We start from the raw sequence: 27,998 nt of genomic DNA, 5'->3' as shown, positions 1-27,998 counted from the left end.
AGAGAGACTGGCTAGTTTTGCATTCCTAGAGAGGCCCCTGTCTGCGGGTGGGGGGGGGCACTTCCTCCTCCAGTTTTGGGATGGTGGAGAGAGGAGGTTTTTGCAGAGAGAGAGGTAAGGAGATGTGACGGGGGAGTGCATGCATGCAATTGCATGCATGCAGTTGGGGTAGGGGCGAGCCAGGATTCCCCTCCTGCTAAAAGTTTGGGGAGGGGGGCAAGACTCTGAGCAAGGGCCCAGCTATGTGCCGGGCAGTGGGAGAGCTGCTGCCAGTTGTGGGGAGGCGGGAGGACTGTCCTGGTCAGGAGCTAGCAGTCCGTCCCCCCCTGCAACTGGTATTTAAATATATTTTTATTTTGTGGTTCTGGGGTTTTGCATTCAGAAAGGTTCATCTGGTCCACAGAAGCCCCTGAAAGGCTCTTGATGCTCCCGGAGAGCAAGGGGAAGGGAGTGTGGAGAGGCAGAGGGCAGGAGGACCCCAGCATCATCCAAACTCCACTCTCCAGGTGCTGTTTTCCTAGGGAAGGCAATCCCCCATCATTCTGTGGCTCTTCTGGGAATGCACAGAGTTCCTGACCCTGTGTGTTTTGACACAGCCTGGTCTGTTCTGACCTCAGGGAACTGGCTTTAAAACTGTTCTCAATATTGTGCTTTAAAGTTGTAACCCACCCTGGGACCTTAGAATGATGAAATAATAATAATAATAATAATAATAATAATAATAATAATAATAATAATAATTTATTATTCATACCCCACCAATCTGGCCAGGTTTCCCCAGCCACTCTGGGCAGCTCCCAACAGAATATTTTTAAAAAATGATAAAGCATGAAACATTAAAAACTTCCCTAAACAGGGCTGCCTTCAGATGTCTTCAAAAAGTCAGATAGTTGTTTATTTCCTTGACATCTGGCGGGAGGGCGTTCCACAGGGTGGGCGCCACCACCGAGAAGGCCCTCTGCCTGGTTCCCTGTAACTTCACTTCTCACAGTGAGGGTAATCACCAGAAGGCCCTTGGTGCTGGATCTCAGTGTCGGGCCGAACAATGAGGGTGGAGACGCCCCTTCAGCTATACTGAGCTGAGGCTGTTAGGACTTTAAAGATCAGCACCATCGCTTTGAATTGTGCTCGGAAATGTTCAAGCACCCATCTGTCTTGAGTGCGCCCCTGGGGGTGAAGGTCAAACTGCCGCATTAACGGGACCGAAGAGACACAGATCAGAGTTCTCTTTCTCCCGGCATCTGTGGCCCAAAAGGGTTGATGGCAAGCCCTGTTGTGTCAAGTTGCAACTCAGTGTTTATAACACCTTGCTTTGCATGCAGGAGAAGGTTCCGGTCCAGGTTCGGTCCCCAGGCAAGGCTGGGAATATCCCCCGGAACCCTAAAGAGCTGTTGCTGCCAGCCAGTGTAGGCATTACTGAGCCAGATGGTGCAATGGTCTGACTCAGTAGAAGGCAGCTTCCTCTGTCCCCAAGTCGGTAGCAGGAATCACATGCAGAGCAAAGGGGAAAATACAGTTATTGCACTCATTGAGGGTTCCTAGTGCACTGTGTCAGCTTCCGAGTTACAAAGGCATCCTCATATGGATGAATATTTTTTAAATATACGTATACACAGAAGAGAACACACCTGGTGAGAAGAAAGCAATAGGTAAATGCTTCTAAGGGAAGGGAGCTGTGTGCAAAGTCACTTGGCCAGTGGCCTCCCCTGATTCTTGGGGGGGGGGGTGTTGGTGTTGCTTTCTTTCCTGCAGGAGAAGCTCAGATTGGTAGCAGGAAATGCCCTTGTGGGACTGAGACATTCTTGCCTCTTCCTTCAGTTCCACCATGGAAGTGCCCAGCCGGGCAGGGGAGCAAGCAGAAAAAGACCCCCACCCCATGCAGTCTGGATGCAGGGGGAGATGCTGGGAAGGGACTGCGCAGAAGATCCTGGATGAGGCGGATACCAGCTCAAACCTTTGGCGCCAGCAGTTCCGGGAATTTTGCTACCAGGAGGCCAAAGGGCCCCGCGAGGTCTTCAGCCAACTCCACAACCTTTGCCGCCAGTGGCTGAAGCCAGAAAGGCTCACCAAGGCTCAGATCCTGGACCTGGTGGTCCTGGAGCAGTTCCTAGCTGTCCTCCCCCTGGAGATGGAGAGCTGGGTCAGGGAGTGCGGAGCCGAGACCAGCTCCCAGGCGGTGGCTCTGGCAGAAGGCTTCCTCCTGAGCCAGGAGGAGGGGAAGAAGCAGGGAGAGAAGAAGCAGGTGAGAGAGAGTATTTCCATTCAAGTTGGAAAATGCATGCAAGAAAATTATATTCCGACACACCCCGTTTTGGGACTTGTCCAAAAAGAGAGATTTCACGATGTCTCTAGGCAGATTGATCCATCTGTGAGGTGCCAGATTTGTCACGTGTGAGTTTACATGTCCCTTCCCAGTATTTATCACAGACTCATAGAATCGTAGAGTTGGAAGGGACCCCCAAGGGCCATCTAGTCGGACCCCCCCGGTCTCCTGTAACCTCACTTCTCGCAGGGAGGGAACCACCAGAAGGCCCTTGGAGCTGGACATCAGCGTCTGGGCAGAACGATGTGGGTGGAGATGCTCCTTCATAGTTTAGCTACATACTGCGTGACAAAGTCCTTCATTTTATCTGTCCTGAATCTTCCAACATTCAGCTTCCTGGGGTGTCCACGGCTTCTAGTGTTAAGAGAGAGGGAGAAATAAATGTTCCCTTCCCATTTCCTCCATGCCATTGCATAATTTTATAAACTTCTACCATGTTGCCCCTTACTTGCCTAGTTGCTAAACTGAAAAACTCCAGAATCTGCCACCTTTCCCCATGGGGGGGGGGCGGTTGCCCCATCACCTTGATCCTTTTCTGAACCTCTTCCAACTCAACATTATCCTTTCCTAGGCGAGCCAACCAGAACTATACACAGAATTCCGAATGGAATCACATCATAATTGTATGACGGCATTGTGATACTGGCCGTTTTTGTTTTCGGTTCTTTTCTTGACGACCCCCCCCCCCCGCATGGATTGTTCCTCTTCACCTGTTCCCTCCATGGCATCCTTGCTTCTGTTTCAGGTGCAAGGCCCACTCCTGGGGGTCGCTGCTGGTTCCTCAGAGTTGGAGAACGCCCCATCCAATCCCTGTCAGAAACTGCTCTCCGTTGGCGTGGCCCAGGAGATTCGAAGTCGGGGCATTTCGCTGGGTAATAGAGGATTTCTTCCTTCCTAAGTTGCTGGAATTGTGTGATGTTGTGGTTCCTGCATTGCAAGGGGGTTGGACTAGATGACTGTTTGGTGCCCTTCCAGCTCTATAATTCTACGATTCTTCACGTTCCCAGAAGAAGTTCCTACAGGAACTGCTCCAAGACTACCAGTTCTCTCCTTGGGCGCCTGGGACATAATGAGCTGTTTATATGCTTCGCTGACTGAGCCCCCCACCCCCCCACCCCACTGTGTGTTTGTGCAGAGAGGTCATAGAGCTGGAAAGGGACCCTAAGGGTCATCTAGTCCAACCCCCTGTGAAGCAGGAATTATAGTCCAGTTGGGCGGGATATAAATAATAAATAATCATTTTATATTTATATTTGTATTGTGTCCAGCCTTATGCAGAGTGCATTCATGCACAATTTTTAAAAATTATTAAATTTGCATACTACCTTTCACCTGTAGATTTCAGGGTGCTTCACAACAATTTCAATGTTTCTTCCCACCCCCATCTCACAGAGAACGAGGTGACGTCACCAAGGCTCTTTGAAACATCTCTTTGCGGTGGGTCGGAAGCGGCTGCTGGATTGCCTGCTCAGGTAGGGAGAGGACCACACAAGGAGAACAAGTCCTAGACAGTGGCTAACCAGGTGCCCCAAAGAAGCAACAGCAGCATCAAAACCTTTATTGCCATCACTTACAAACATTCAAGATGTGGGTGGCGCTGTGGTCTAAACCACAGAGCCTAGGGCTTGCAGATCAGAAAGTCGGTGGTTCTAATCCCTGTGACAGGGTGAGCTCCCGTTGCTTGGTCCCAGCTCCTGCCAACCTAACAGTTTGAAAGCATGTCAAAGTGCAAGTAGATAAATAGGTACCGCTCTGGTGGGAAGGTAAAAGGCGTTTACGTGTGCTGCTCTGGTTTGCCAGAAGCGGCTTTGTCATGCTGGCCACATGACCTGGAAGCTGGACGCCAGCTCCCTCGGCCAGTAAAGCGAGATGAGCGCCACAACCCCAGAGTCGTCCGCGACTGAATCTAATGGTCAGGGGTCCCTTTACCTTTACCTTTACAAACATTCAAAGTAAATAGGCCAGTACGATCTCATCACCATATCATCAGTACAGTCACTTGCCAATGGGAAGAGGGGCCAACAACCTATTTCACCTCTGTGGGTCTCCAACAAGGGCAGGGTCCTGTAATGTACTTCAGTGGCAAAAGATCAAATAGAGGAATTTAGCTACTGTCTTGGTGAGCTCCTGGTTTCTTCCCTGTAATAGGAAGCGTATGACCTCTGTCTCCAGTTTCCATATTGGGATACATAGTTGGTCTAGGAATTGTTGGCGGAGATCACCATACATTGTACAATTGAGGACCATGTGAGCTAGAGTTTCCACCACCTACCCCAGAGGGATTAGCGTTAAACCTAGCCAGCCAGAAAGCCCTTCTTTCTTGCGGGTTAAACAAAAAATGTAAATAATTGGGGTTAAATTCCTGCACCCAAGAGAGTCAAAAATAAAAAGGGGAACTTAAATTAGTTCCTGGCGCTCTATGTCCCATAACCTAGTATTTAACATGGCTTTGGCGACTGGGAACGCTACGGCACCTAGGAGATCCTCTGAAAGCCCAAGTTGCCATAGGTAAAGGTAAAGGGACCCCTGACCATTAGGTCCAGTCGTGACCGACTCTGGGGTTGCAGCGCTCATCTCGCATTATTGGCCAAGGGAGCTGGCGTACAGCTTCCAGGTCATGTGGCCAGCATGACTAAGCCGCTTCTGGAGAACCAGAGCAGCGCACGGAAACGTTGTTTACCTTCCTGCCGGAGTGGTACCTATTTATCTACTTGCACTTTGACGTGCTTTCAAACTGTTAGGTGGGCAGGAGCTGGGACCAAGCAACGGGAGCTCACTCCGTTGTGGGGATTCGAACCGCCGAACTTCTGATCGGCAAGCCCTAGGCGCTGTTGTTAAACCCACAGCGCCACCCGCGTCCCCAAGTTGCCATATCTTTGTACAAAACAGTTGTAGTCCTGGGGAAGGGAAGGAGTGCTGAAAAGCAAATGTTTAGCCAGCATAAGAGAAAACTCATCCAGGCAACTGTCTCTAGCCTATGTTGGCATAAGGCTGCATAAGGTACACAGTGTGGGACAGCGAAAATCTTAAATGTCTGCTGCAACAGCAGCATGCATGTTGCATGTGTGACAATTGTTGCGTCGGGAGGAAGCCAGGCGGGCCTTCTCCCAATGAGACATTTATCTCCCAGGCTGTCCTGGTCTGTGTGGCCTCTCCTGATGCTTCATGGCCCGGGGCGATAACCCACCAGGCTGTGCCAGGTCAGGAGACTGCCTGTGGCCCCATATGACTTACCGCCAGTCTCCTCGACCCCCTCAAGATTGGAGGGGCTGAGCTCCATCTCCATGGGGCTGTAAATAGAAGGGGCTGTTGAGACTACCTGCCTGCAGACAGTCGGGATTCGGGCCTCATCATGGGACTGAAACTGCCTTGGTCGCACTGGTTGATGATCTCCGGCGGGCTAGGGACAAAGGTGAGAGCTGTTTCCTAGTTCTGCTGGATCTCTCAGCGGCTTTTGACACCATTGACCATAACATCCTTCTGGGCCGCCTAAAGGGTTTGGGAGCTGGGGGGACTGTCATATAGTGGTTCCGCTCCTTCCTCCTGGGCCGTGTTCAGAAAGTGATGGTGGGGGATGAGTGTTCAGACCCCTGGGCTCTCACTTGTGGAGTGCCTCAGGGTTCTGTCCTCTCCCCCATGCTTTTTAACATCTACATGCATCCGCTGGGAGAGATCAGGGGGTTTGGGCTGGGTGTTCATCAGTATGCGGATGATACCCAGGCAGTGAAGGTCCTGTGTGAGTGCCTGGAGGCGGTTGGAGGATGGATGGTGGCTAACGGATTGAGGTTGAATCCTGACAAGACAGAAGTACTGTTTGTGGGGGACAGGAGGCGGGCAGGTGTGGAGGACTCCCTGGTCCTGAATGGGGTAACTGTGCCCCTGAAGAACCAGGTGCGCAGCCTGGGAGTCATTTTGGACTCACAGCTGTCCATGGAGGCGCAGGTCAATTCGGTGTCCAGGGCAGCTGTCTATAAGCTCCACCTGGTACGCAGGCTGAGACCCTACCTGCGTGTGGACTGTCTCGCCAGAGTGGTGTATGCTCTAGTTATCTCCCGCTTGGACTACTGTAATGCGCTCTACGTGGGGCTACCTTTGAAGGTGACTCGGAAACTACAACTAATCCAGAATGCGGCAGCTAGACTGGTGACTGGGAGCTGCCACCGAGACCATATAGCATCGGTCCCGAAAGACTTACATTGGCTCCCAGTACGTTTCTGAGCACAATTCAAAGTGTTGGTGCTGACCTTGAAAGCCCTAAATGGCTTTGGCCCAGTAGACCTGAAGGAGCGTCTCCATCCCCATCGTTCACTCTTCTGGTGGGCCCCAGGACTAGATGGGCCGCTGGCCTGATCCAGAAGGCTCCTCTTAGATTGCCCTCAAACAATAACAAACCTCGAGTTGGCCAAAGTTAATAGAGCTTTTGGCCCCTCTTTAGACAGAAGCCGTGAGCTCTTGCCTGTTTCATCATCCAGAGTTCTGGACCTTGTTGGGAAGAGCTCACTTGCTCCATTGCCAATGTCCTCTTGGGGGGTTCTTGTGAGTCGAGGACCTGGACACACTTCCTGGGCTTTTTACAGCAGATGTTTCCTCTTCCTCCTTTCAGGATCCAGCCGTGGTGACCTTCGAGGAAGTGGCTGTCTATTTCACCAACGAAGAGTGGGCGCTGCTGGGGGCCGGGCAGAAAGCCCTCCACAGGGAAGTCATGCTGGAGAACTCCAGGAGTGTGGCCTCTCTTGGTAGGACTCCCTTCTCTGCTCTGAGTCGAGAAAGTGAGGTTCAGAAAAGGGGTGACCAAATTGGTCAATGGGGTGGAGCGGACTCTCCTTCCTTGGCGGTTTCCAAGCAGAGGTTGGGTGGCCATTTGTCATGGATGCTTTAGCTGAGTTTCCTGCATTGCAGGGGGTTGGACTAGATCAGACCCTCAGAGATCTCTTCCAACTCTTAAGATCCTATGGTTCTGAATGTAAAAGTGGCAGTGTTCGGGATTTTTTTAATTTAGAGAAAAGGTGACCAAGAAGAAACATGATAGAAGTTTATAAGATTATGCATGCCATAGGGAAAGTGGATAATAATCATAATCATAATACTAATTTTATTATTTATACCCCACCCATCTGGCTAGGTTTCCCCAGCCACTCTGGGCTGCTTTCGCCACATATAAAAACCATAATAAAACATTAAAGACTTCCCTAAACAGAGCTGCCTTCAGATGTCTTCTAAAAGTCAGGTAGTTGTTTAGTTCCTTGACATCTGGTGGGAGGGTGCCACCCCCGAGAAGGCCCTCTGCCTGGTTCCCTGTAACCTCACCTCTCACAGTGAGGGAACTGCCAGAAGGCCTTGGAGCTGGACCTCAGGCTGAATGATGGGGGTGGAGAGGCTCCTTCAGGTTTACTGGGCCAATAGAGGAAAGGTTTTCTCCCTCTTTCGTAACACCGGAACATATGGGCATGCAGTGAAGTCAGCCATGATGGCTCTGTTCTGCCATTGGAGGCAGAAGTGCTTTTGAAGACCAGTTGCTTGGAGGGGGGGGGTGGAACCAGGAGAATGATCAGATCCTGCTCTCTGGTTTCCTACAGGCATCTGGCTGGCCACTGTGAGAGAACAGGATGCTGGATTAGATGGTCCATAGGCCTGATCCAGCTGTGCTCATCTTACACTTGAGCAAAAATAACTAAAATTCTGGAAAGATGGCTAAGCTATAACTTGGCCTTCACCAGTCAGCCTGGTACCCTCCAGTTTTTGTTGGACTACAACTCCCATCAGCTCCAACCAGCATAGCATTGAACTGGGTGGGCATTGATTAAAGGCGTCTTTCCCCGCTGTTACAAGATCTCTGTCTCTATTCCAGCAGGTGATGGGTGGGACAGTCAGAAAGATGATGGACCATGCCTGTTGCCATCATTGGAGAGGAACAAGTTTCAAGAGATGGGAGAGAACATCGGAAATAAAGAGGAACCAAGACAGCAGGAGGGAAACCCAACAGAGATGGGGAAGAAGACATCCTGGCTGGAGGGTGACTTCTGCGAAATCCTAGTTCAACCAAAAGGAAAGGAAAGGAACGTCTGCCTGGTGTGTGGGAAAATCTTCAGCCAGAAATCGGACCTTACTGCTCACAGGAGAACCCACACGGGAGAGAAGCCCTACAAATGCCTGGAGTGCGGGAAGAGCTTTAACAGGAGCTCAAACCTTACTTCCCATCAGAGAATCCACACGGGAGAGAAACCCTATAAATGCCTGGACTGCGGGAAGAGTTTCAGGGAGAGCGCAAACTTCACTTCCCATCAGAGAATCCACACAGGGGAAAGGCCTTATCAGTGTTTGGAGTGTGGGAAGAGTTTCAACAGGAGCACGAACCTCACTTCCCACCTGAGAAAACACACCGGGGAGAAACCATATAACTGCTCGATATGCAGTCGGAGCTTTTGCGATAAATCCGTCTTCAATCTCCACCAGTTGATTCACTCGAGGGATAAGCCACACAAATGTTTGGCATGTGGCAAGAGCTTCATTCGACGGTCGCAACTTACTTCCCACGAAGGAATCCACACGGGGGAGAAACCGTATGAATGCTCCGTCTGCGGAAAGAGTTTTCATCGAAGTTCCAATCTTACTTCACATCAGAGAATCCACGCCGGGGAGAGGCCCTATAACTGCGCCGAATGTAGCAAGAGATTTTACGACAAATCACACCTCCTTATACACCAAAGAATGCACACCGGGGAGAAACCCTACAGCTGCCTGGAGTGCGGGAAAGATTTCAGGCACCATACGAACCTTGCTTCTCATCAGAGGACCCATACGGGAGAGAAACCCCACAGCTGCCCGGAGTGCAGCAAGAGCTTTTACGATAAGCACCACCTTCTCATACACCAGAGAATCCACACCGGCGAAAAGCCGTATCGGTGCTTGGAGTGCGGAAAGAGCTTCAGCCAAAGCTCGAGCCTGAGCTCCCATCAAAAAGTTCAAACGGAGGAGAAGCCGTATCAGTGCGTGGAGTGTGGGAAAAACTTCAGCCAGAGGAAGAATCTCACCAGGCACCAGAAGATCCACTCGGGAGAAAAACCGCATCAGTGCGTGGAGTGCGAAAAGAGATTTTTTGATAAGTGTACACTGAAGAGGCACCAGCGAATTCACAGAGGGGAAGACTTGTCCATCATGTCTTGGAGCATTGATGTGGATTCGGGTGGCGCACCAGTGTTGCGCCCCCTCGGGGAATTTGCACAAGAATACGATTTGTGAGATTTAGGGAGAAATCATCCCTAGTCATGAACTAGTCATGAGAAAGCCAGAACTTTGTTAGACTTCCTTCCACTCCATATATTTTGAATTACGGGTGCTGGTGGCAACATAACCTTTTTGTTGCTCAGCGCCTCTCAAGCCCTACTGTGGAAAGATACTTTCCTCTTTCCTTCCTCAGTAAAAAAGTTGGGGTGGCGGGAAGCCCTTCTGTCAGTATCAATTTAGAAATAAGTTGATGCTGATGGGCTTTGATGGAGATCAGCCTCCTTTCACAAGTGAGAGCAGGGCTGGTATTTATTTACTTTGGATGTGTAATAATATATCCTAGGCATTAATGTACTGTATGTTTTGTGTCTTGCTAAGTCCTGACCACTTGTGAAAAGTCACTGGTCAACTTACTTGTGCCTTAATTCTCTGCTTATGTTTCTATTTTTCTTATCAAAAAAACCACAAATTTGGTCAAAACTACTGCTTTCTCTTCTCCCTCGCGAGGCGATGTGCCATTAAACCTGTTTAGCTTATAGCAGGTCTTGTATTCCCTGTCGTTACTCAGGTGGGTTGTGGATCCGAGGAACTGCAGAATTTTCCTAACAGAAATAGTGCATGGTTCCCATTCTTAAAACCAGGAGTTTTGGGCTACGGAGTGTGAGAAGAAACAAAATTTTAAAAAAACCTTCCAGTAGCACCTTAGAGACCAACGAAGTTTGTCATTGGTATGAGCTTTCGTGTGCATGCACACTTCTTCAGATACACACGAAAGCTCATACCAATGACAAACTTAGTTGGTCTCTAAGGTGCTACTGGAAGGAATTTTTTTATTTTGTTTCAACTGCGGCAGACCAACACGGCTACCTACCTGTAACTAGAGTCACTAGAAATACTAAGATCAAAATATTAAAAATCAATTAAATACAACTGAGAGGCAGTTGGGTGACAAGGGGAGGATTAGGCACCCACACTTAGTGTGCAGTAGTTTTTGCATAAAATAACTTTCAGGGAACACCTGATCTCAGATGAACCCACCGCAAGAAAGATGCATCCTGGGGGCAAATGAGGTGTTTAGAACCATGGAGATTTCAAGGACTGCACAGTGAGACAGAAATAAAACTGGTCTCGCCTCCGCATTCCCTGACCCAGCTCTCCATCTCCAGGGGGAGGACAGCCAGGAACTGCTCCAGGACCACCAGGTCCAGGATCTGAGCCTTGGTGAGCCTTTCTGGCTTCAGCCACTGCCAGCAGACTACGGAGTCTCCCAGGATCTTCTGCATGCCCAAGATCTTATGCACGGTTCCTTCCCACAATCCTCAGCTCCTCGCAAACTCAGTGGCACCAGGGCCTCTTCCCGCTTCAGGACTGGCCGAGTCTTGCTCTCGTACCTCTGACAGGACCCGAAGTCATCTCCTTGCTCTGCTTCCAATGTCTTTCTCGAGGCAAAGCTGTCTGAATTGGGGGGCAAGAAGAAGACCCTGTTTTCCAAAGGCGTTCATTCCTTCTATGCACAGATTTTGCATGCCCCAAGCAAGAAGATGCTTTGCGAGAAACTCCCCTTCATGGGGAATTTTGTGGGTGCTGGGGCACCCAAGGCCCCAGGGATTTGGCACCCAAGATCATAAAGGTAAAAGGTGAAGGACCCCTGGGCAGTTAAGTCCAGTCAAAGGCGACTATGGGGTGTGGTGCTCATCTCAACTTTCAGGCCAAGGGCTCTGGCGTTTGTCCACAGACAGCTTTCCAGGTCATGTGGCCAGCATGACTAAACCACTTCTGGTGCAACAGAACACTGCAATGGAAACCAGAGCACATGGAAACACTGTTTACCTTCCCGCTGCAGTGGTACCTATTTATCTACTTGCACAGGGCTTGCTGATTAGAAGGTCGGTGGTTCGAATCCCCGTGACGGGGTGAGCTCCCGTTGCCAACATCATAGCTCAGTCAGTAGAGCACTCTCAATCTGAGGGTTCTGTGTGGATTGTTGTTGTTTAGTTGTTTAGTCTTTGTGACCCCATGGACCAGAGCACACCGGGCACTCCTGTCTTCCACTACCTCCCGCAGTTTGGTCAGACTCCGGGAGGCAGTGGAAGACAGGGTCACGAAGAGTTGGACACGACTAAACGACTAAACAGCAACAATCCACACACCCTATCTGTGTGGATAGGGTTGCCATATTTCAAACACTGATAATCCAGACAGAAAAGTTTGCTTGGCAAATTCGCAAAGCTATGTTTTAAAGCCACTGGGTTGTCATATGGCCAGATTTCCCATGATTTTTTTTTTAAAAAAATATTTCTGCCCAGACACTTCTTCCGACTTCAGTATTCCGGATACGTCTGGAAATTCCAACATATTTCAACCCTAAGTACAGTGGTACCTCAGTTTAAGTACACAATTGGTTCCAGAAGTCTGTACTTAACCTGAAGCGTACTTAACCTGAAGCGAACCTTCCCATTGAAAGTAATGGAAAGTGGATTAATCCGTTCCAGATGGGTCCGCGGAGTACTTAAACTGAAAGTACTCAAACCGAAGCATACTTAAACCGAGGTATGACCTGTACTATGTTGGGTGAAAGATTCCCTTCCAAATCTACAATTCTCTGATCCTATGATTATAGAATTGTAGAGTTGGAAGGGACCCCCCAAGAACCATCTACTACAGGGGTCCCCAAACTAAGGCCCGGGGGCTGGATGCGGCCCAATCGCCTTCTCAATCCAGCCCGCGGACGGTCCGGGAATCAGCGTGTTTTTACATGAGTAGAATGTGTCCTTTTATTTAAAATGCATCTCTGGGTTATTTGTGGGGCATAGAAATTCATTCATATATATTTTTTCAAAATATAGTCTGGTGCCTGGTGAGATTCTTCCTCTGGCTGAAGTTTTTCCCACACTCCACGCACTGATGTGGCTTCTCCTCCGTGTGAACTTTTTGATGGGAGCTCAGGCTCGAGCTTTGGCTGAAGCTCTAGTTTTTAAATAAAAGGACACATTCTATTCATGTAAAAACATGCTGATTCCCGGACCGTCCATGGGCCGGATTTAGAAGGCGATTGGGCCACATCCGGCCCCCGGGCCTTAGTTTGGGGACCTCTGGATTAACTGATAGTCTGCAGTTTGCAATGTATTAAGAGAGCAAAGCGCAACAGAGAGCTCACCTGTCACTCAGCCCTCCAGCTGTGGAAAGAACTGGACTCTGCTTCCTAGAGAGGCAGGATGTTGTAATAAAAGTGGGGGGAGGGAAAGAGAGGTGTTGGAAGGGGTGGGGAGGGAGACAGACAGACAGACAATAGTGAAAGGCAGGGAGGGGAAAATAGGCTTGATCAAACTCCCTCGGAGAGGAGGAGGGAGGCTGAAATGCGGAGAGAACCGCGGACTAAGAAAGAGGTGCAAAGCTGTGCAAGAGGGAAGGGCAGGGATTTGATTTGGGTGCAGGGAGGGGGAAGGGGGAGTTCCCCCCCCCCGGAACCCTATAGAAGGAGGGAGGGGTCTCTGATGTACTGCATGCAACCCGGCTTCAGAATCGCTCCCCCAACAGCTGCGTGGATTTTGCATCCCAAGAGCCTTTTTGCAGACCCCACCGTCAAGAAAAATGCATTGGGTTGGGGGGGCGGCGGGGAGAGAAAGATCCATAGGTCTGTGTGCAGATGAGGAACCCCGCCCCCCAAGGTTTAGGGAGAAACACCCCTTGCAGGATTTCTATTGCACGGTCCTGTTCGAAGCCCCACCCCCACCCAAAACGGAGCTGGGAGTGGGTGCGGGGCTTGGTGTAGAGAAAGCAGCCTTTCTGGGAGGGGGAGAGAGGGAGAGTGCTCTCTCGCCATGTCTGCCCCCCCCCAATGAAGGAAAGGATGGAATTATCACCCCAATGCCCCCAAATTGCATTAGTTTGATTGCAGGGATCTTCCTAAACATAACCCACCCACCCACCCCCAAAAAATTTTTTTGTTGCAATTATTCTTTGCAGGGGGTTGGACTAGATGACTCATGGGCTCCCTTTCCAACTCTACCATTCTGTGATTTGGGTGTCCCTTTTCTGAAGCTTTTCCAAATCTTTTATTACAGGGCAGCGCTGAGAGTCTCCCTCCTCTGCCTTCCTCACAGGCAGCAGCATGGCACCTGTGGGACCTTCTACTGGTCCTTGGGATGAAGCGGGAGGAGACCCTCAGGTAAGGGAAGGAGAACTGGGATGGAGGAGGGAAGAGACACAGGGGGGCAGCCTGGGTACCTCGCTCTACTGTGGAGGAAGTCGGAAGGTCCAGAAGAATCCTCCTTTTCCTCTTTTGGCACATTGCAGGTTCTCAAGGTCACACACAAAGAGGTTCTGCAGACCTTCCTCGTTCAGAGAATCATAGGATTGTAGAGAGGGGGGAAGGGGCACTAGGGGTCATCTAGCCCAACCCCCGGCAATGCAGGGATCTCAGCCAAAGCATCCCTGACAGGTGGCCACCCGAACTCAGCTTTAAAAGCTACCAGTCAAGGGGAGCCCCCCCACCTTCAAAGGTAGCCGCTGTTGGACGGCTCTTACCATCAGAAAGTTCTTCCTGAGGTTCAGTCAGAATCTCCTTTCTCATAGTTTATAGCTTGAAGCCATGGGTTCAAGTTCTACCCTCCAGAGCAGGATAATAATTGTTGTTGTCGTTTAGTTGTGTCCGACTCTTCGTGACCCCATGGACCAGAGCACGCCAGGCACTCCTACCTTCCACTGCTTCCCACAGTTTGGTCAGATTCATGTTCGTAGCTTCGAGAACACTGTCCAACCATCTCGTCCTCTGTCGTCCCCTTCTCCTAGTGCCCTCCATCTTTCACAACACCAGGGTCTTTTCCAGGGAGTCTTCTCTTCTCATGAGGTGGCCAAAGTATTGGAGCCTCAGCTTCACGATCTGTCCTTCCAGTGAGCACTCAGGGCTGATTTCCTTCAGAATGGATAGGTTTGATCTTCTTGCAGTCCATGGGACTCTCAAGAGTCTTCTCCAGCACCATAACTCAAAAGCATCAATTCTTTGGCCATCAGCCTTCTTGATGGTGCCTGGCAAAACTCCCTAGGGAGAGCATCCCACAAACGGGGAGCCACTACAGAGAAGGCCCTGTTCTTGTGTTGCCACCCTCTGTACCCCTTCATCTGGGCACTATACTTCCGTTGAGTCAGCCTAGCATTACATTAGCCTTTTTTGCTGCTGCATCACAGATTCTCCCGTACAAACTCTTGAATGCTGCAAATAAATAGATGAGTAAATAAAGCCAGCCAGCACCTCACCTTGTTACCCTTTCCCCTTTCAAACTGGGAGCAATGGTATCTGTGAGAGAGATTACCTCCTGAGTAGAGAGCGTGTTCTTTCCTCCCAGGATCCAGTGACCTTTGAGGAGGTGGCTGTGTGTTTCACGGAGGAGGAGTGGGCACTGCTGGATCCGGGCCAGAGAGCTCTGCACAGGGAAGTCATGGAGGAGAATCACAAGGCGGTGGCCTCTCTCGGTAAGAATACCTTCTTGATTGATAGGTATCATAGGTGTGAATCTACTATTTTTGCCACTTAAACCTGCACTGCAGTGATGCTGTGATGAAAATGGGTGTCTGGGCCATGTGTGCTGGATAAGAAAATAAGAGCCCTGCTAAATAATAATAATAATAATAATAATAATAATAATAATAGATGCCTGTAGGAAAGCCACAAGCCCAAGCAGAAAAACGCACTGGCCCTTTCCTGCGGTTTTCAACAACTGGTATTCACACATTCTTTATTACAGTCCAGAGACCCTCAAAATCAATTTTGAAAGCAAAATACAGCAGAGATAGAGGAAAAACATTGCTGGGCAGTCATTGTGTTTTATCCAGAGCATGTCGATTTCAAATTCTTATTACCCCCAAGAGGAATTTTGCCACAGCCAGGGTTATATCATTTACCTTCCAATGAGATATTTGAGATAAAATGTATCAGACTTACCAGATGAATTCACCAAGGTTTAATTAATTGGCTCCTGGCTTGTTTATAAAGCCCACAGTGTAGTAAAATTTGTTTCATACAGTTGACAGCCTGAAGACATAAACAAAGTCTATTTTGCAGTGGTTTTAAACCAGTGTGCCCTGGCACCCTAGGGTGCCTTGAATGATGCCCTGGGAGGGTCGTGGGCAACCCTGGCCTCTGTCCCTCTTTCCTTCCCTCCCTCCTCGGATGCCCTCCCAAGGATGCCCTCCCAAACCTCCCAAGGCTTGCACAGCTGTTTGTGGCAGCAGTCCCGGCTCCCTGGGCGAATGGTGCCTCTGGGGCTGGCCAGGGGGTGCTGGGTGCCAGCAACTAAGGTGGCTTTGGAGTAAGCAAGCAGGCAGGCAGGCAAGGGAGCCCAGCCAGTCGGTTGGCCAGCCCTTGCTGTTGGGAACAGACCAGCAAGTCCCAGGCCCCTGTGGAGCAGTGTGAGGAGGCACCTCTCTTTGGGGTGGGGCAAAGGGGGCAGCCCAGAGACCAGGGGTGGCAGCAGAGGCTGCCTGGAGAACTCCCAAGGAGAGGAGGCTGAGTGAACAACGGAGGGTGTTTGAAAAGGGGTAAGGGGCTGCCAGCTCTGCAGGCAAGGGGTGGCACAACTGACCTCCTGAGCCCCACAGGGGTACCGCAGAAAGAATGTCCAAGGGAGCCATGGGCTCAAAAAGGTTGAAAACCTCTGTGATAGGGTATACTTCAGAAGGGAAAACATTTAATCTAGCTTTGGTCTATTGTCTGTGATAACTGGGCACTGACAAATTCGTACAATATGAAGGTAATTGAAAATCATGCCTGCGGCGAATGTTCCCCCCCTCTATTACTAAAATGCGACACTGGAATCCAGAGGTGAAGCCACACACCCTCTTCTCCCACCACCTCCAAATAAACCCCTTTATTGTTGTTGTTTAGTCGTTTAGTCGTGTCCGACTCTTCATGACCCCATGGACCAGAGCACATTTACCACTTCTGTGAGTCCCGATACCTTGCTGGAAAAATAATGGCGATACTTCTTGGCACAAAAGAGAAGAATTTTATTAACCTTTAGAACATAGTTGTTTGTTTAACGTTTCCTGTGTTTATAAGCTACGTTTCGGTTGTAGATAATCTCTGTCAAACATTTAACATCGAGCCTTCCTGAACCTCATCTAGATGCCCACTATCCTGGCCTCTCAACTTTCTTCTTCACCTACCCACTCCCTCTCCCTCTCCTCCACTGACAAAACCGCTGCTCCCTCCTTTTAAACTGGGAACAGTCCCGCCCCCACCAGAATGCTATGTCAATCAGGCTAGAGGTGGATTAACTCTTTTTCCAGCCACATAGGAATAAATATTTCAAAACCGTGTCAATCCGTTACAATGCCCATACTGAATTTTGGATGCAAACGGTCCCCAGGTTGCATGTGATCGAGAGCGAAGATGGCTGTGTTCAATATTCCGCAGCCCATAGGTATTCGGAAGCAATAGGTAGGTGGGACTTGGGTTTGATCCAGCCCAGCTCTTGTTATAAAGAGGAGAGCTGGCCTGCTGGTTGAACCTCCCCTTCCAGCTGTTTCCCCAAAGTTAAATGTCTGGCTTGGCTTTCTAATAACTGTGGCCTGGAGGAGACCTGAAGAGTTCAGTAGTCAAAAGTAACAGCCTTCCCTGTTTTCCTTGAAAGAGTCAGAGCTCGGTTCCAATTGGGGAAAAGGAGAATATCTGCTCTTCCAAGACCTCAAAGAAGAGGAGGAAGGGACATTAGCAGGTTAGTCCTTAGCTGTGTCGTTGGGCCCTTTGTGGAACTGACTAATTTATCTTCTATTCCCAATGATCGTGATGATTTTGCCCTTATTACTCTTTTTCACTTGGCACCTAATCATAGCTCAGTTGGCTAGAGCTCAGTGCTGATAATGCCAAGGTTGCAGGTTCGATCCCCGTACGGGACAGCTGCATATTCCTGCATTGCAGGGGGTTAGACTAGATGACCCTCAGGGGCCCTTCCAACTCTACAATTCTATGATCTCCAGCCTGGGTGCTTCAATTTGGCAGCAGGCCAGGGAGAAAGGCAGATTCAATGTTAGGGATAGTTAGGAAAGCAACAAAAAAAAAACTGGCAGTAGCACAATGCCATGGTACAGCTGTACTGGGAGCATTGTGCCCAGTTCTGGTCACCTGACCTCAAAAAGGATATTTGTAGAGTTGGAAAAGGGTCAGAGAAGGGTCAGCCAAAACGATCAAGGAGTGGAGCAGCTCCCCTAGGAAGGAAGGTTGCAGAGTTTGGGACTCCAAGCTAAAAAGGCGAATGAGGGGCAAAATGGTAGAAGTTTGCAAAATTATTCAAGGCATGGAGAAAGTGTATAGAGGAACATTTTCCCTCCCTCTCCCATAACACTAGAACTGGTGGAGATCCCATGAAGCTGAATGTTGGGAGATTCCTGACATGTAAAAGAAAGTGATTCTTCTGAATCCCAGTTGCTGGGAGCCACAGGAGGGGGGAGTTGTTCTTGTGTTCGAATCCTGCTGGCAGATTTCCCATTGGGGCATCTGGTTGGCCACTGTGAGAACAGGATGCTGGACTAGGTGGGCCACTGGACTGATCCAGCACCCAGGATTCACCTTGCAGCTTATTATTATTATTATTATTGAGTTAAAGATGAGTGCCACACTTGACTTTCCACCAGAAAGCTTAATACTGATCATACAAACGGTATAAATTGCAGCAAGACGTAAGCACCACAGAAATAGAATAGGCTAATTTGGGAAGTCGGGGGGGGGGGGGGACTTAATGCTGTTAGGGTTTACTTCATTTCTAAGGGAAGAGAATTGCAACATGATTCCTGCACTGCAGGGGGTTGAATTAGACGGTCCTTTAAGTTCCTTCCAATTCTATACAGTTGCACCTAGGATCTCAAATGCCTTGGCTCCTGAACAAGTTGGCTCCTGAATGATCAAAACCTGGAAGTGAGTGTTCCTGTTTCTGAATGATTTTCAGAAGTCGAACATCCGGCGTGGCTTCTGATTGGCTGCAGGACGCTCCTGCAACCAATTGGAAGCCGCACCTTGCTTTTCGAACGGTTCCGGGAGTCGATTGGACTCCCAGAACGCATTCTGTTCGAGAATCAAGGTGCAACTGTAATTCTATTATTCTATAACTCAACATGGCTCTGGTCACAGGGATTGGACAGGGCTTTATTCCCTCCCCAGATGTTCTGCTGTTCTCTCACCCCACTCTCTAATATGGGATTTCTGAATACTTTGTGCTCAAAAGTAACAAAACATGTCATTTTTAAAAAATGTATTGTGCTGGTTTTCCACAATAGTGAACACAAGCAAAACAAAACTTGTAATGCAGGCTTTCACTTTTGTCAATTACATCAAATAAAATTAAAGTACATATGGATATATTTCCATACCAACCATGTCTTTTTCTCCCCCTGGAAGAGCCAGACTTCATTTCCTGTTGGGAAGAAGGAGAAGATGAAATTATCCAGGTCCCTAAAAAAGAGGTGGCAGAGGAGACATCATCAGGTAGCTGCTTAGTTGTGGAAATCATTGTTAAAGATAGAAGAGCGAAGCACGTAGAAAAACAAGCCTTGCGGAAGCAGAACCAGCATGGCTTCTGCAAGGGAAAGGCCTGTCTCACAATCCTGTTAGAGTTCTTTGAGAGTGTCAGCAAGCATATAGATAGATAGCAGTGATTCGGTTGACCTAGTGTACTTCGGCTTTCTCTTTGTAAACTGCTTTGAGGGTTCCCCCCCAAACAATCAAGCAGTGTATAAATTTAAGAAAATAAGCAAGCTTTCAACAAAGGGAAGAATCATGGAGAATTTCCTGGTCTAGCAAAGACACAGTACAAAGATGAACTTTTAATCACTGCACATTGCTTGGGTTTAACTTGCACAATTTCAACCAGCCTTTCCCCAACCATGTGGGGTTGAAATTGTGCAATTCACGTAAGATGCGACCGTATGGTGCTTTATGGTACCCATTTGTCAAAGAAGTACCCTCCGAATTCTTCCAGCATCTCACTATTTCAAGCCTGGGGCTGCTAGCAAAAGTGGACATTACAGGGTTGTCCAATTATGGCTCTCGTGTTGTGGGCTCTGATCCAGGGATCTCCAACCCACCAATCTCTGTTTTGGTGCCGCCACCCTCTCCTCACCTGCTTCAGAGTCAGCTACCTGGTCTGGCTCCTTAGCCAATGGCTCTGCAGCCTCTGTGTCTTGTTGGCTACTGAATTCGGCGGGTCAGGATAGGGATGTTGAAATAAGGGAAGCAGCCAATTGCTTTTGATCCATTTTGAGACCCTTAGTTCCTGCCTTGCACTACTAACAGGATTTCTGCCCCTCTCCAAACAGGTGGGCAGGAGAATGAGGATTCTGTAGCACCATCAGAAGCCATCAAGCCCGAAGTAAAAGGAGAGACCTTTGAAAGCAAAGGTCACAAGGAAAACCAGAGGAAGACTTGGAGGAAGACATCCGTTGCTTTTCAGGGTGCAGATGCCCACAAACTCCACACACCCCAAGGAGATTGTAAAGGAAAGAGGAGGAGAATGTGCCCGGCGTGTGGGAAAATATTCAAGTTTAAATCGGACTTAAATAAACACTTCAGAACCCACACAGGGGAAAAACCGTATACATGTAAGGAGTGCGGAAAAGGCTTTAGCAATAGCGGGAACCTTAAAAAACACATGCTCCTTCACACAGGAGAGAAACCATATAAGTGTATGGAGTGTGGAAAGAGTTTTACTCAGAGTGGTAGCCTGACGATACACTACCGAACTCACACGGGGGAAAAGCCCTATCAGTGCGCCGAGTGTGGAAAGTGCTTCAGAGTGAGTTCGAAGCTGACGTCGCACTACAGAACTCACATGGGGGAGCCATATAAATGTGCGGACTGCGGGAAGAGCTTCAGCACAAAAGCAAACCTTTGTAAACATCAGAGAATCCACACGGGGGAGAAGCCGTATAAATGCACCGACTGTGGGAAGAGCTTCAGCAATAAAGGAAACCTTTGTAAACATCAGAGAATCCACACAGGAGAGAAGCCATATATATGTGCAGAATGCGGGAAGGACTTCAGTGACAGCACGAGCCTTACTTTCCATAAAAGAATCCACTCAGGGGAGAAGCCGTTCAAATGTGTGGAGTGTGGGAAGAGCTTCAGGATGAGCTCTGGCCTTACCGCTCATCAGAGAACTCACACCGGAGAGAAACCGTATGCGTGTGTGGAATGTGGAAAGAGCTTCCGTGAGAGACCAAGCCTCGCCTACCACAGAAGGACTCACACAGGAGAGAAGCCACATAAATGTGCCGAGTGTGGAAAGACATTTGCCGAAAGGTCAAGCCTGACTTTACACCAGAGGATCCACACAGGGGAGAAGCCGTACCCTTGTGAGGAGTGCGGAAAGAGCTTCCGGACCAAAGGAAACCTTTGTCAACATCAGAGAACGCACATAGCGGAGAAGTCCTATAAGTGTCGGAAGTGCGGAGAGGCCTTCAACGACAGCGCGAGCCTCGCTTTTCACAAAAGCGTTCACTCGGGGGAGAAGCCGTTTCAGTGCGTCGAGTGCGGAAAGAGCTTCCGGGGCCACTCGAGACTTCTCTCCCATCAGAGAATCCACACAGGGGAGAAACCATATCCGTGTGTGGAGTGCGGGAAGAGCTTCCGTTGGCTTGAGGTTCTCACTGCTCACAAAAGAACCCACACGGGAGAGAAGCCGTATAAATGCATGGGATGTGGAGAGAGCTTCAGAAACAGAGGAAGCCTTTATAAGCATGAAGGCATCCACAGGAGGGAGAAACCACACACGCCACCCTTCCCTGGTGCAAATGTGGATGCCACTGTGCCTGCAGGCAATGTGCACCGTTTATATTCTTGTTTTCCCTTGAAATTTCTAGGAGGGTTGGGAATCCGCCAGTGGCTGAGCCATTGGAAGCTGGGGGAGGGGGCGGCACAGAAGACAAGGGGCGGAGGGGGTCCCTCTGCAGAAAAGCCTGTGCCCCAAACTCCCCTACATGGCAGGAAGAATTCTTGACTGCCGGTTTCGCCTGGGGCAGCCTTAAACTTGTCCCCATATTCTGTGGCATCCCGCCTGGATCTGCTGTTTCCATGGGCCCAAGGAGTTGAAAGCAATTATTATTATCATGATTGCAGTTATTGAAGGATTGGAAGGGACCCCCAAGGGCCATATAGTCCAACCCTCTGCAATGCAAGAATCACAGCTAAAGATTCCCTGGCAGATGGCCATCCAACTTTCATTTAAAAACCTTGAATGAAGGGCAGCCAAGGGAGCTTGTTCCCCTGTTGAATGATTCTTGCCATCAGAAAGTTATTCCTAATGTTTAGTTGGAATCTCCTTTCTGGCAGGGTGGATAAAAATCAATGATTTTTAAAAAATCAAAATCAGATTTTTAAAAAATTTAAATTGGATTTTTAAAATAAAATGCTTTGGGACAAAAGAATCTTTAAATCAAATCCACCCTGCAGTCTGGTAATTTGAATCCATTGGTTCAATGTGGAAAGGATGTTTTTAAACTGGGGTTGTGTGACCATGTGCCAGGGATTATTTAGCTGTGATTCCTGCATTGCAGGACGGTTGGACTAGGTGACTCTTAGGGTCCCATTCCCGGCCCCCAAAGAGGGGGATGAATGGGCAACCTTTTCTGGAATATATTTGTACTTTGAGGAGATAAGTGATCTAACTTGGCCATCTCTTCCTGCCTCTGTTTACTTCCCTTCTCTATCTCTTCTTAAAGTTCTTTGATGGCTGAGAGCAGCCTTTATTGCAGGGGTAGGCGACCTAAGGCCCGGGGGCCAGATGTGGCCCAATCGCCTTCTAAATCCAGCCCATGGACGGCCTGGGAATCAGCGTGTTTTTACATGAGTAGAATGTGTCCTTTTATTTAAAATGCATCTCTGGGTTATTTGTGGGGCCTGCCTGGTGATTTTTCATGAGTAGAATGTGTCCTTTTATTTAAAATGCATCTCTGGGTTATTTGTGGGGCATAGGAATTCGTTCATATATTTGTTCAAAATATAGTCCGGCCCACCACATGGTCTGAGGGACTGAAAAAAGTTGCTGACCCCTGCTTTAATGTATAATCTGGTTGAAGGAAGAAGTGATAATGCAGGGTATGGAGGGGGCTAGCCAGAGAATATATCTGCCATAGGCAGTTGGGCAATCCATACTGGCTAGCTATCAATAAATCAGATGGTTTTGAGGACGCTCGTGTACGGACTCATAGCCAGAAGCTTGTGCAACCTGAGACCACCTGGGGAGGTCACTTTGCCACTTCTTGAGGGCTTCCCAGTGGCAGATCGGAGTGCTTGCTTGGTAATGTATATAATGCTTGCTGTTTAGAATAAAATCTTTAATCTTCTCACTCACTTGTGTTTGTATTGCTTCTGAATCTCATTAAAAGAACCACCTGCATTTGTCAACAACAACAACAACTTATTTATTCCCCGCCCAACAACAACAACAACAACTTATTTATTCCCCGCCCATCTGGCCAGGTTTCTCCAGCCACTCTGGGTGGCTCCCAACCGAATATTAAAAACAAAATACAGCATTAAACATTAAAAACTTCCCTAAACAGGGCTGCCTTCAGATGTCTCTTAAAAGTAAGATAGTTGTTTATTGCCTTGACATCTGATGGGAGGGCGTTCCACAGGGCGGGTGCCAACACCGAGAAGGCCCTCTGCCTGGTTCCCTGCAACCTCACTTCTTGCAGGGAAGGAACCGCCAGAAGGCCCTCGGCACTGGACCTTAGTGTCTGGGCTGAATGATGGGGTGGAGAAGCTCCTTCAGGTATACTTGGCTGAGGCCGTTTAGGGCTTTAAAGGCTCAACCTGGGCAGCCTGGCCATTCTTTTGTGATGGTAAATACTCTAGTTCCTGAATCTCTTACATATATTGATAGTTTGCTCAGCTTAACAGATACTGTACTTGCCAGACCGTTTTTTGCAAAGGGAGGTGTAAGCCCCTGCAGTCCAAAGACAAACTGGAAAGCTTTTCCCATTTCCTTCCTCCTTGCAAAGAAATATTTGATGTCAATTTGGGAGAGTCAAAACAGCTTCAGGATTGTTCTCCCGTACTGTTTCAGACACTATACTAGAATCGTAGAGTTGGAAGAGACCACAAGGGCCATCCAGTCCAACCCCCTGCCAAGCAGGAAACACAATCAAAGCATTCTTGACATATGCCTGTCAAGCCTCTGCTTAAAGACCTCCAAAGAAGGAGACTCCACCACACTCCTTGGTAGCAAATTCCACTGACGAACAGCTCTTACTATCAGGAAGTTCTTCCTAATGTTTAGGTGGACATACTTATCCATGTGTGTTTGCCTTGTATATTTATGAACATTTATCTTATATATGTAAGACCTTAGGATTCCCAGAATGTGTTCTATTTACAAGTAAAACATTTAAATAGCTACCTTTCTACCGGCAGGAGGGGCGGGGGGGCACAGGAAGGAAACAAGATCGGGAGGGGGCCATGTTCAGGAAAAGGCTAAAGGACACCGGGCTCCATGACCCTTGAAGGGGGGGTTCCCTTCCCACTACATTCCTATGACTCGGCTTGCAGGGAGGACCCCTCCCCCTGGATCAATGAACTCGCTTCCTAGAGAGGCAGGAAGTGACGCAGGAAGGCGGGGGGGTTAGAGGCAATGTTTGAGGGGTGGGGTCTCCATGCACATCCCCGGAAGAGAAGGAGGCTTGCAAAGGAGGAGGGAAAAGGTGCAACATTTCGTGGGGGAGATTTGGGGTGCAGGGAGGGAGACGAATTTGCTTTTCCTCCCCGTGAATCTAAAAACAGGGCGGGAGGGAGGGTAGGAGGGGGCGGGGAAATGTGAGGGGAGCATTAAAGCAAGGATGGTCTCTCTCACCCCCCCCCAAAAAAAACCCAGGAAAGGTAATCTGCAATCTGCTGCAAAAGGGGTGGTGATGGTTCTCTTCCCCAAATGAGGTTTGCATTGCAGTATCCTCTTGGAAGCGGAGAGATCAACCAGCCTCCTGGTGGGGGTGGGGAGAGGGAAATACATTTTGCTTTCTGAGACGAAGGGCGCTCCCCACCCCATGCAACTTGACTGGGACACTGAACCAGTGTGCCAGTTTCACCCCACGACCATGGGTCCCCACGGCTGATGGTACCATGCAGGGGGCATTGCCCTGGCACCAAAATTTGTGGGTGCCCGGCCCCTTCATGGGGAATTGGGTGGGTCCTCGGGCACCCAGGGAGTTGGCACCTATGCACTGAGGTGAAGCTCCCACCCCAATCTTTGACCCAGCCCCTCCTAACCCATCCTTATGTATTTCTGCACACTGAGCCTGGAACGCTGCCCCCCCCCCAGCCTTCTGGGTCAGGTAGCCAGTCTGGGCAGGAGGGGAGAGAGAGAGACAGATACACAACAAATACACCAAAAGTCAATAGTTTCTGTTTCTTTTTTAAAAAAATATATTCTTTAATGAAAATTATTTAAAAGTACACAAAGGTACAAAAATATATTTTAAAAGAATTCACATTTTAACTCATACACATAAGAATAAAGGGGGGGAGAGAAAAGAAAAGAAACTAAAACACTTCCAAAACGTTACATCCAAATTAAACATAGTTACAGGTAGGTAGCCGTGTTGGTCTGAGTATAAATAAACATGTTATACTTCCAATCCTTTTCATTATACCTGATTTCTTATATCCTTGTTTTTTCCACAGGTTTTTGTTACTATGTCTTCTTCCCCCCCCCCTTAAATACTTCATTTGTTTTTTCTTTTACACATATCATTCCAATTCTGCCAATATGGGATTGTTGGTACTATAAAGATTTATATATACATAATATTATATAGTTTCTGTTTCTGTTGTGATAATCTCAAGTGTTCCAGAGCTTTTGTAATTAGAATTTGGGAGTATTAATTTATTATAATTGGTATTTGTACAGTATTTGTAAAACGTATGCTCTCTGTGTAAATGTCTCCCACTCTAAATAAATCCGCCTTTCTATGAACTGCTCTCAAACCTCCGGATATAGGGCGGTATATAAATTCAATCTGTAATAATAGTAATAATTTCTGCATTTTTCTCCTTAAAGAGCTGCTCCCTGCATTGAAGTGCATCGCAGCAACACCTGAGAGATCTCCCAGAAGTGGCCCAGTTTACGCCTCCTCCTCCTCTGTCCTTTCCACTGTCAACGCAATGGCCTCTGAGACAACCTCTGAATGGTCTCTTCTTAAAGATGGAATGGAAAGAGGAGCCAGGCAGCTTCCTCAGGTAGCGAAAGAGCAATGGGAGGCGGTAGGAGGGAAGAGGCACAGATGGGACAACCCAGCTTCCCTCTGTGTTGAGTGGGGATGATGGGGATCTAAGAGAAGCTCTGTTTTCTTCTTCTTCCAGGCCCTCTTGACCTTTGAGGAGGTGGCTGTGTTTTTCGCAGAGGAGGAGTGGGCTCTGCTGGATCCAGGCCAAAGAGCTCTGCACAAGGAAGTCATGGAGGAGAATTATGAAATGGTGGCTTCTTTAGGTAAGGGCACATTTTTATTCCTCTTGACTGTTAGACATTGGAGGTGTTAATCTGCTGTTTGAGCCATTTATTCATGCCGTGTCTTAGAATCATATAATCATAGAGTTGGAAGAGACCACGAGGGCCATCCAGTCCAACCCCCTGCCAAGCAGGAAACACCATCAAAGCATTCCTGACAGATGGCTGTCAAGCCTCCCCTGAAAGACCTCCAAAGAAGGAGACTCCACCACACTCCTTGGCAGCAAATTCCACTGCCGAACAGCTCTTACTGTCAGGAAGTTCTTCCTAATGTTTAGGTGGAATCTTCTTTCCTGTAGTTTGAATCAATTGCTCCGTATCCGCTTCTCTGGAGCAGCAGAAAACAACCTTTCTCCCTCCTCTATATGACATCCTTTTATATATTTGAACATGGCTATCATATCACCCCTTAACCTTCTCTTCTCCAGGCTAAATATACCCAGCTCCCTAAGCCGTTCCTCATCAGGCATTGTTTCCAGGCCTTTGACCATTTTGGTTGCCCTCTTCTGGACACGTTCCAGCTTGTCAGGCAGGAGTTAATCACAGTGAGGGTTTGCTTAACTTCTCCCTTTCGTCCTGAGTTTGTGCTTTTTCAAAGTCCATTACACCTTTGGTAAAGGCTATTCTTCTATTGGAGCACTTGCAGGCCAGTGTTTCCCAGTTCCCAAATAATGCATATTTTTAGATTTGCCTTGAGACCTTGAAGATTGTTGTTTATAGCAATGCTGTACTTTTGTCAGTAGGTAAGTCTTAACAAGCTGATATTGTTGTTTGAATTTCCCCCCAAAAAACTATGTAAAATCTAAAAAGAGACTCACAACATAATAATGGTGACATGAGCTTTCCTGGTCGACGTCATTTATTAGCTTTAAATGGGCCACCAGATATTTTACTGTCTTTGTTTCACAAGATTAATATTTTTACAGTCACATACGATATAAACAGCACTTCTGTGTTACTTATTTCACATAGCAGAGACTCTGATACTCAAGTCTGAGCTCATCTCCTCGCCTGGAACAGAAAAATACAGGGGTGTTGTCCTGGACCAATTGAGAGGTACATACTTCCACTTTGCTGTGAGGCTGTACCTTGTGTGTTTCCTTTCAGTGTGTAGGGATATAAAAAGAGCCCTTTTGGATCAGAACGAGGGCCCATCTTTTCCAGCATCCTGGTGGAGGTTTAGGTGATGTGTACAGTTGGTTGGAATGTATCACAAATCAGGGAGGAAGGAGAAAAATTAATAAAGAGGAGTAGCATTTTCGGGGGGGGGGAGCGATGGAGAAAGTGTGTATCTCCAGATGTTGCTGCACTACAACACTCATCATCCCTGGTCATTGGCCATCTTTGCTTGGGTTGATGGTACTTAGAGTCCAACCACATCTGGAGGGCCATAGATGCCTCACCTCAGCATAGAAGGTTTCTCTTGGTGCTCAGTGTTACATGGGAGTTGAAGGTAGAACTGGATACTAAGGGTTCTTCAGACTATTTTCAGATTTCCTTTCCTTTCCTAAAAATGTACATAGGAGAGGGAAGAATGCTAGAGGTGCTAAAATAAGAGGAGGTGCTGGCTGGTATTTCTGTGTGCTAAGTTCTCTTGTTCTCTTCCTTGAATACCTAACAATATTTTCTCCCCCCCCCCTTTAAACCAGGTGATGAAGAAGGCAATCATAATTTTGAGGGGCCATCTGTAAAGTACTTCAGTGTGAGTGAACTACAAACTAACACACGGGAGAAACCCTTTAAATGTATGGAGTGTGGAAAGACCTTCAGTCAAAATAGAAATCTTACCGCACATCAACGAATTCACACAGGGGAGAAGCCATATAAATGTATGGATTGTGGGAAGGGCTTCATTGATAGTGGAGCTCTTACAAGACATCAACGAACTCACACAGGGGAGAAACCATTTCAATGTATGGAGTGCGGAAGCAGCTTCAGTGAAAATGGAAGTCTTGCTCGAC

At 48.3% G+C, this 27,998-nt stretch overlaps 1 protein-coding gene across 2 annotated transcripts; it reads left to right on the top strand.

The window, feature by feature from the left end:
* Positions 1-60: 60 nt before the first annotated feature.
* LOC118081503 (zinc finger protein 883-like) lies at positions 61-23,770 on the top strand. Of its 2 annotated transcripts, XM_060268649.1 has the most exons (7): positions 61-114; positions 1,819-2,242; positions 3,069-3,195; positions 3,716-3,795; positions 6,927-7,059; positions 8,172-9,275; positions 20,102-23,770. In XM_060268649.1, exons 2-7 carry the CDS (start codon positions 1,826-1,828, stop codon positions 21,532-21,534), a joined length of 3,294 nt encoding a protein of 1,097 aa, XP_060124632.1. In that variant the 5' UTR covers positions 61-114; positions 1,819-1,825; the 3' UTR covers positions 21,535-23,770. The 2 variants fall into 2 exon arrangements, with proteins under 2 accessions (XP_060124632.1, XP_060124631.1); XM_060268648.1 differs by lacking the exons at positions 61-114; positions 1,819-2,242; positions 3,069-3,195; ... (1 more) ...; positions 6,927-7,059; positions 8,172-9,275 and adding exons at positions 13,914-15,019; positions 18,939-19,025 and having other exon boundaries at positions 19,856-23,767.
* Positions 23,771-27,998: the final 4,228 nt, after the last annotated feature.

The sequence above is a fragment of the Zootoca vivipara genome, chromosome 2 (assembly GCF_963506605.1).
Source record: "Zootoca vivipara chromosome 2, rZooViv1.1, whole genome shotgun sequence".
In the NCBI taxonomy this organism is placed as follows: Eukaryota; Metazoa; Chordata; class Lepidosauria; order Squamata; family Lacertidae; genus Zootoca; species Zootoca vivipara.
Note: the sequence above shows the minus strand (reverse complement) of the source record. Positions and strands in the feature narration are given on the sequence as shown.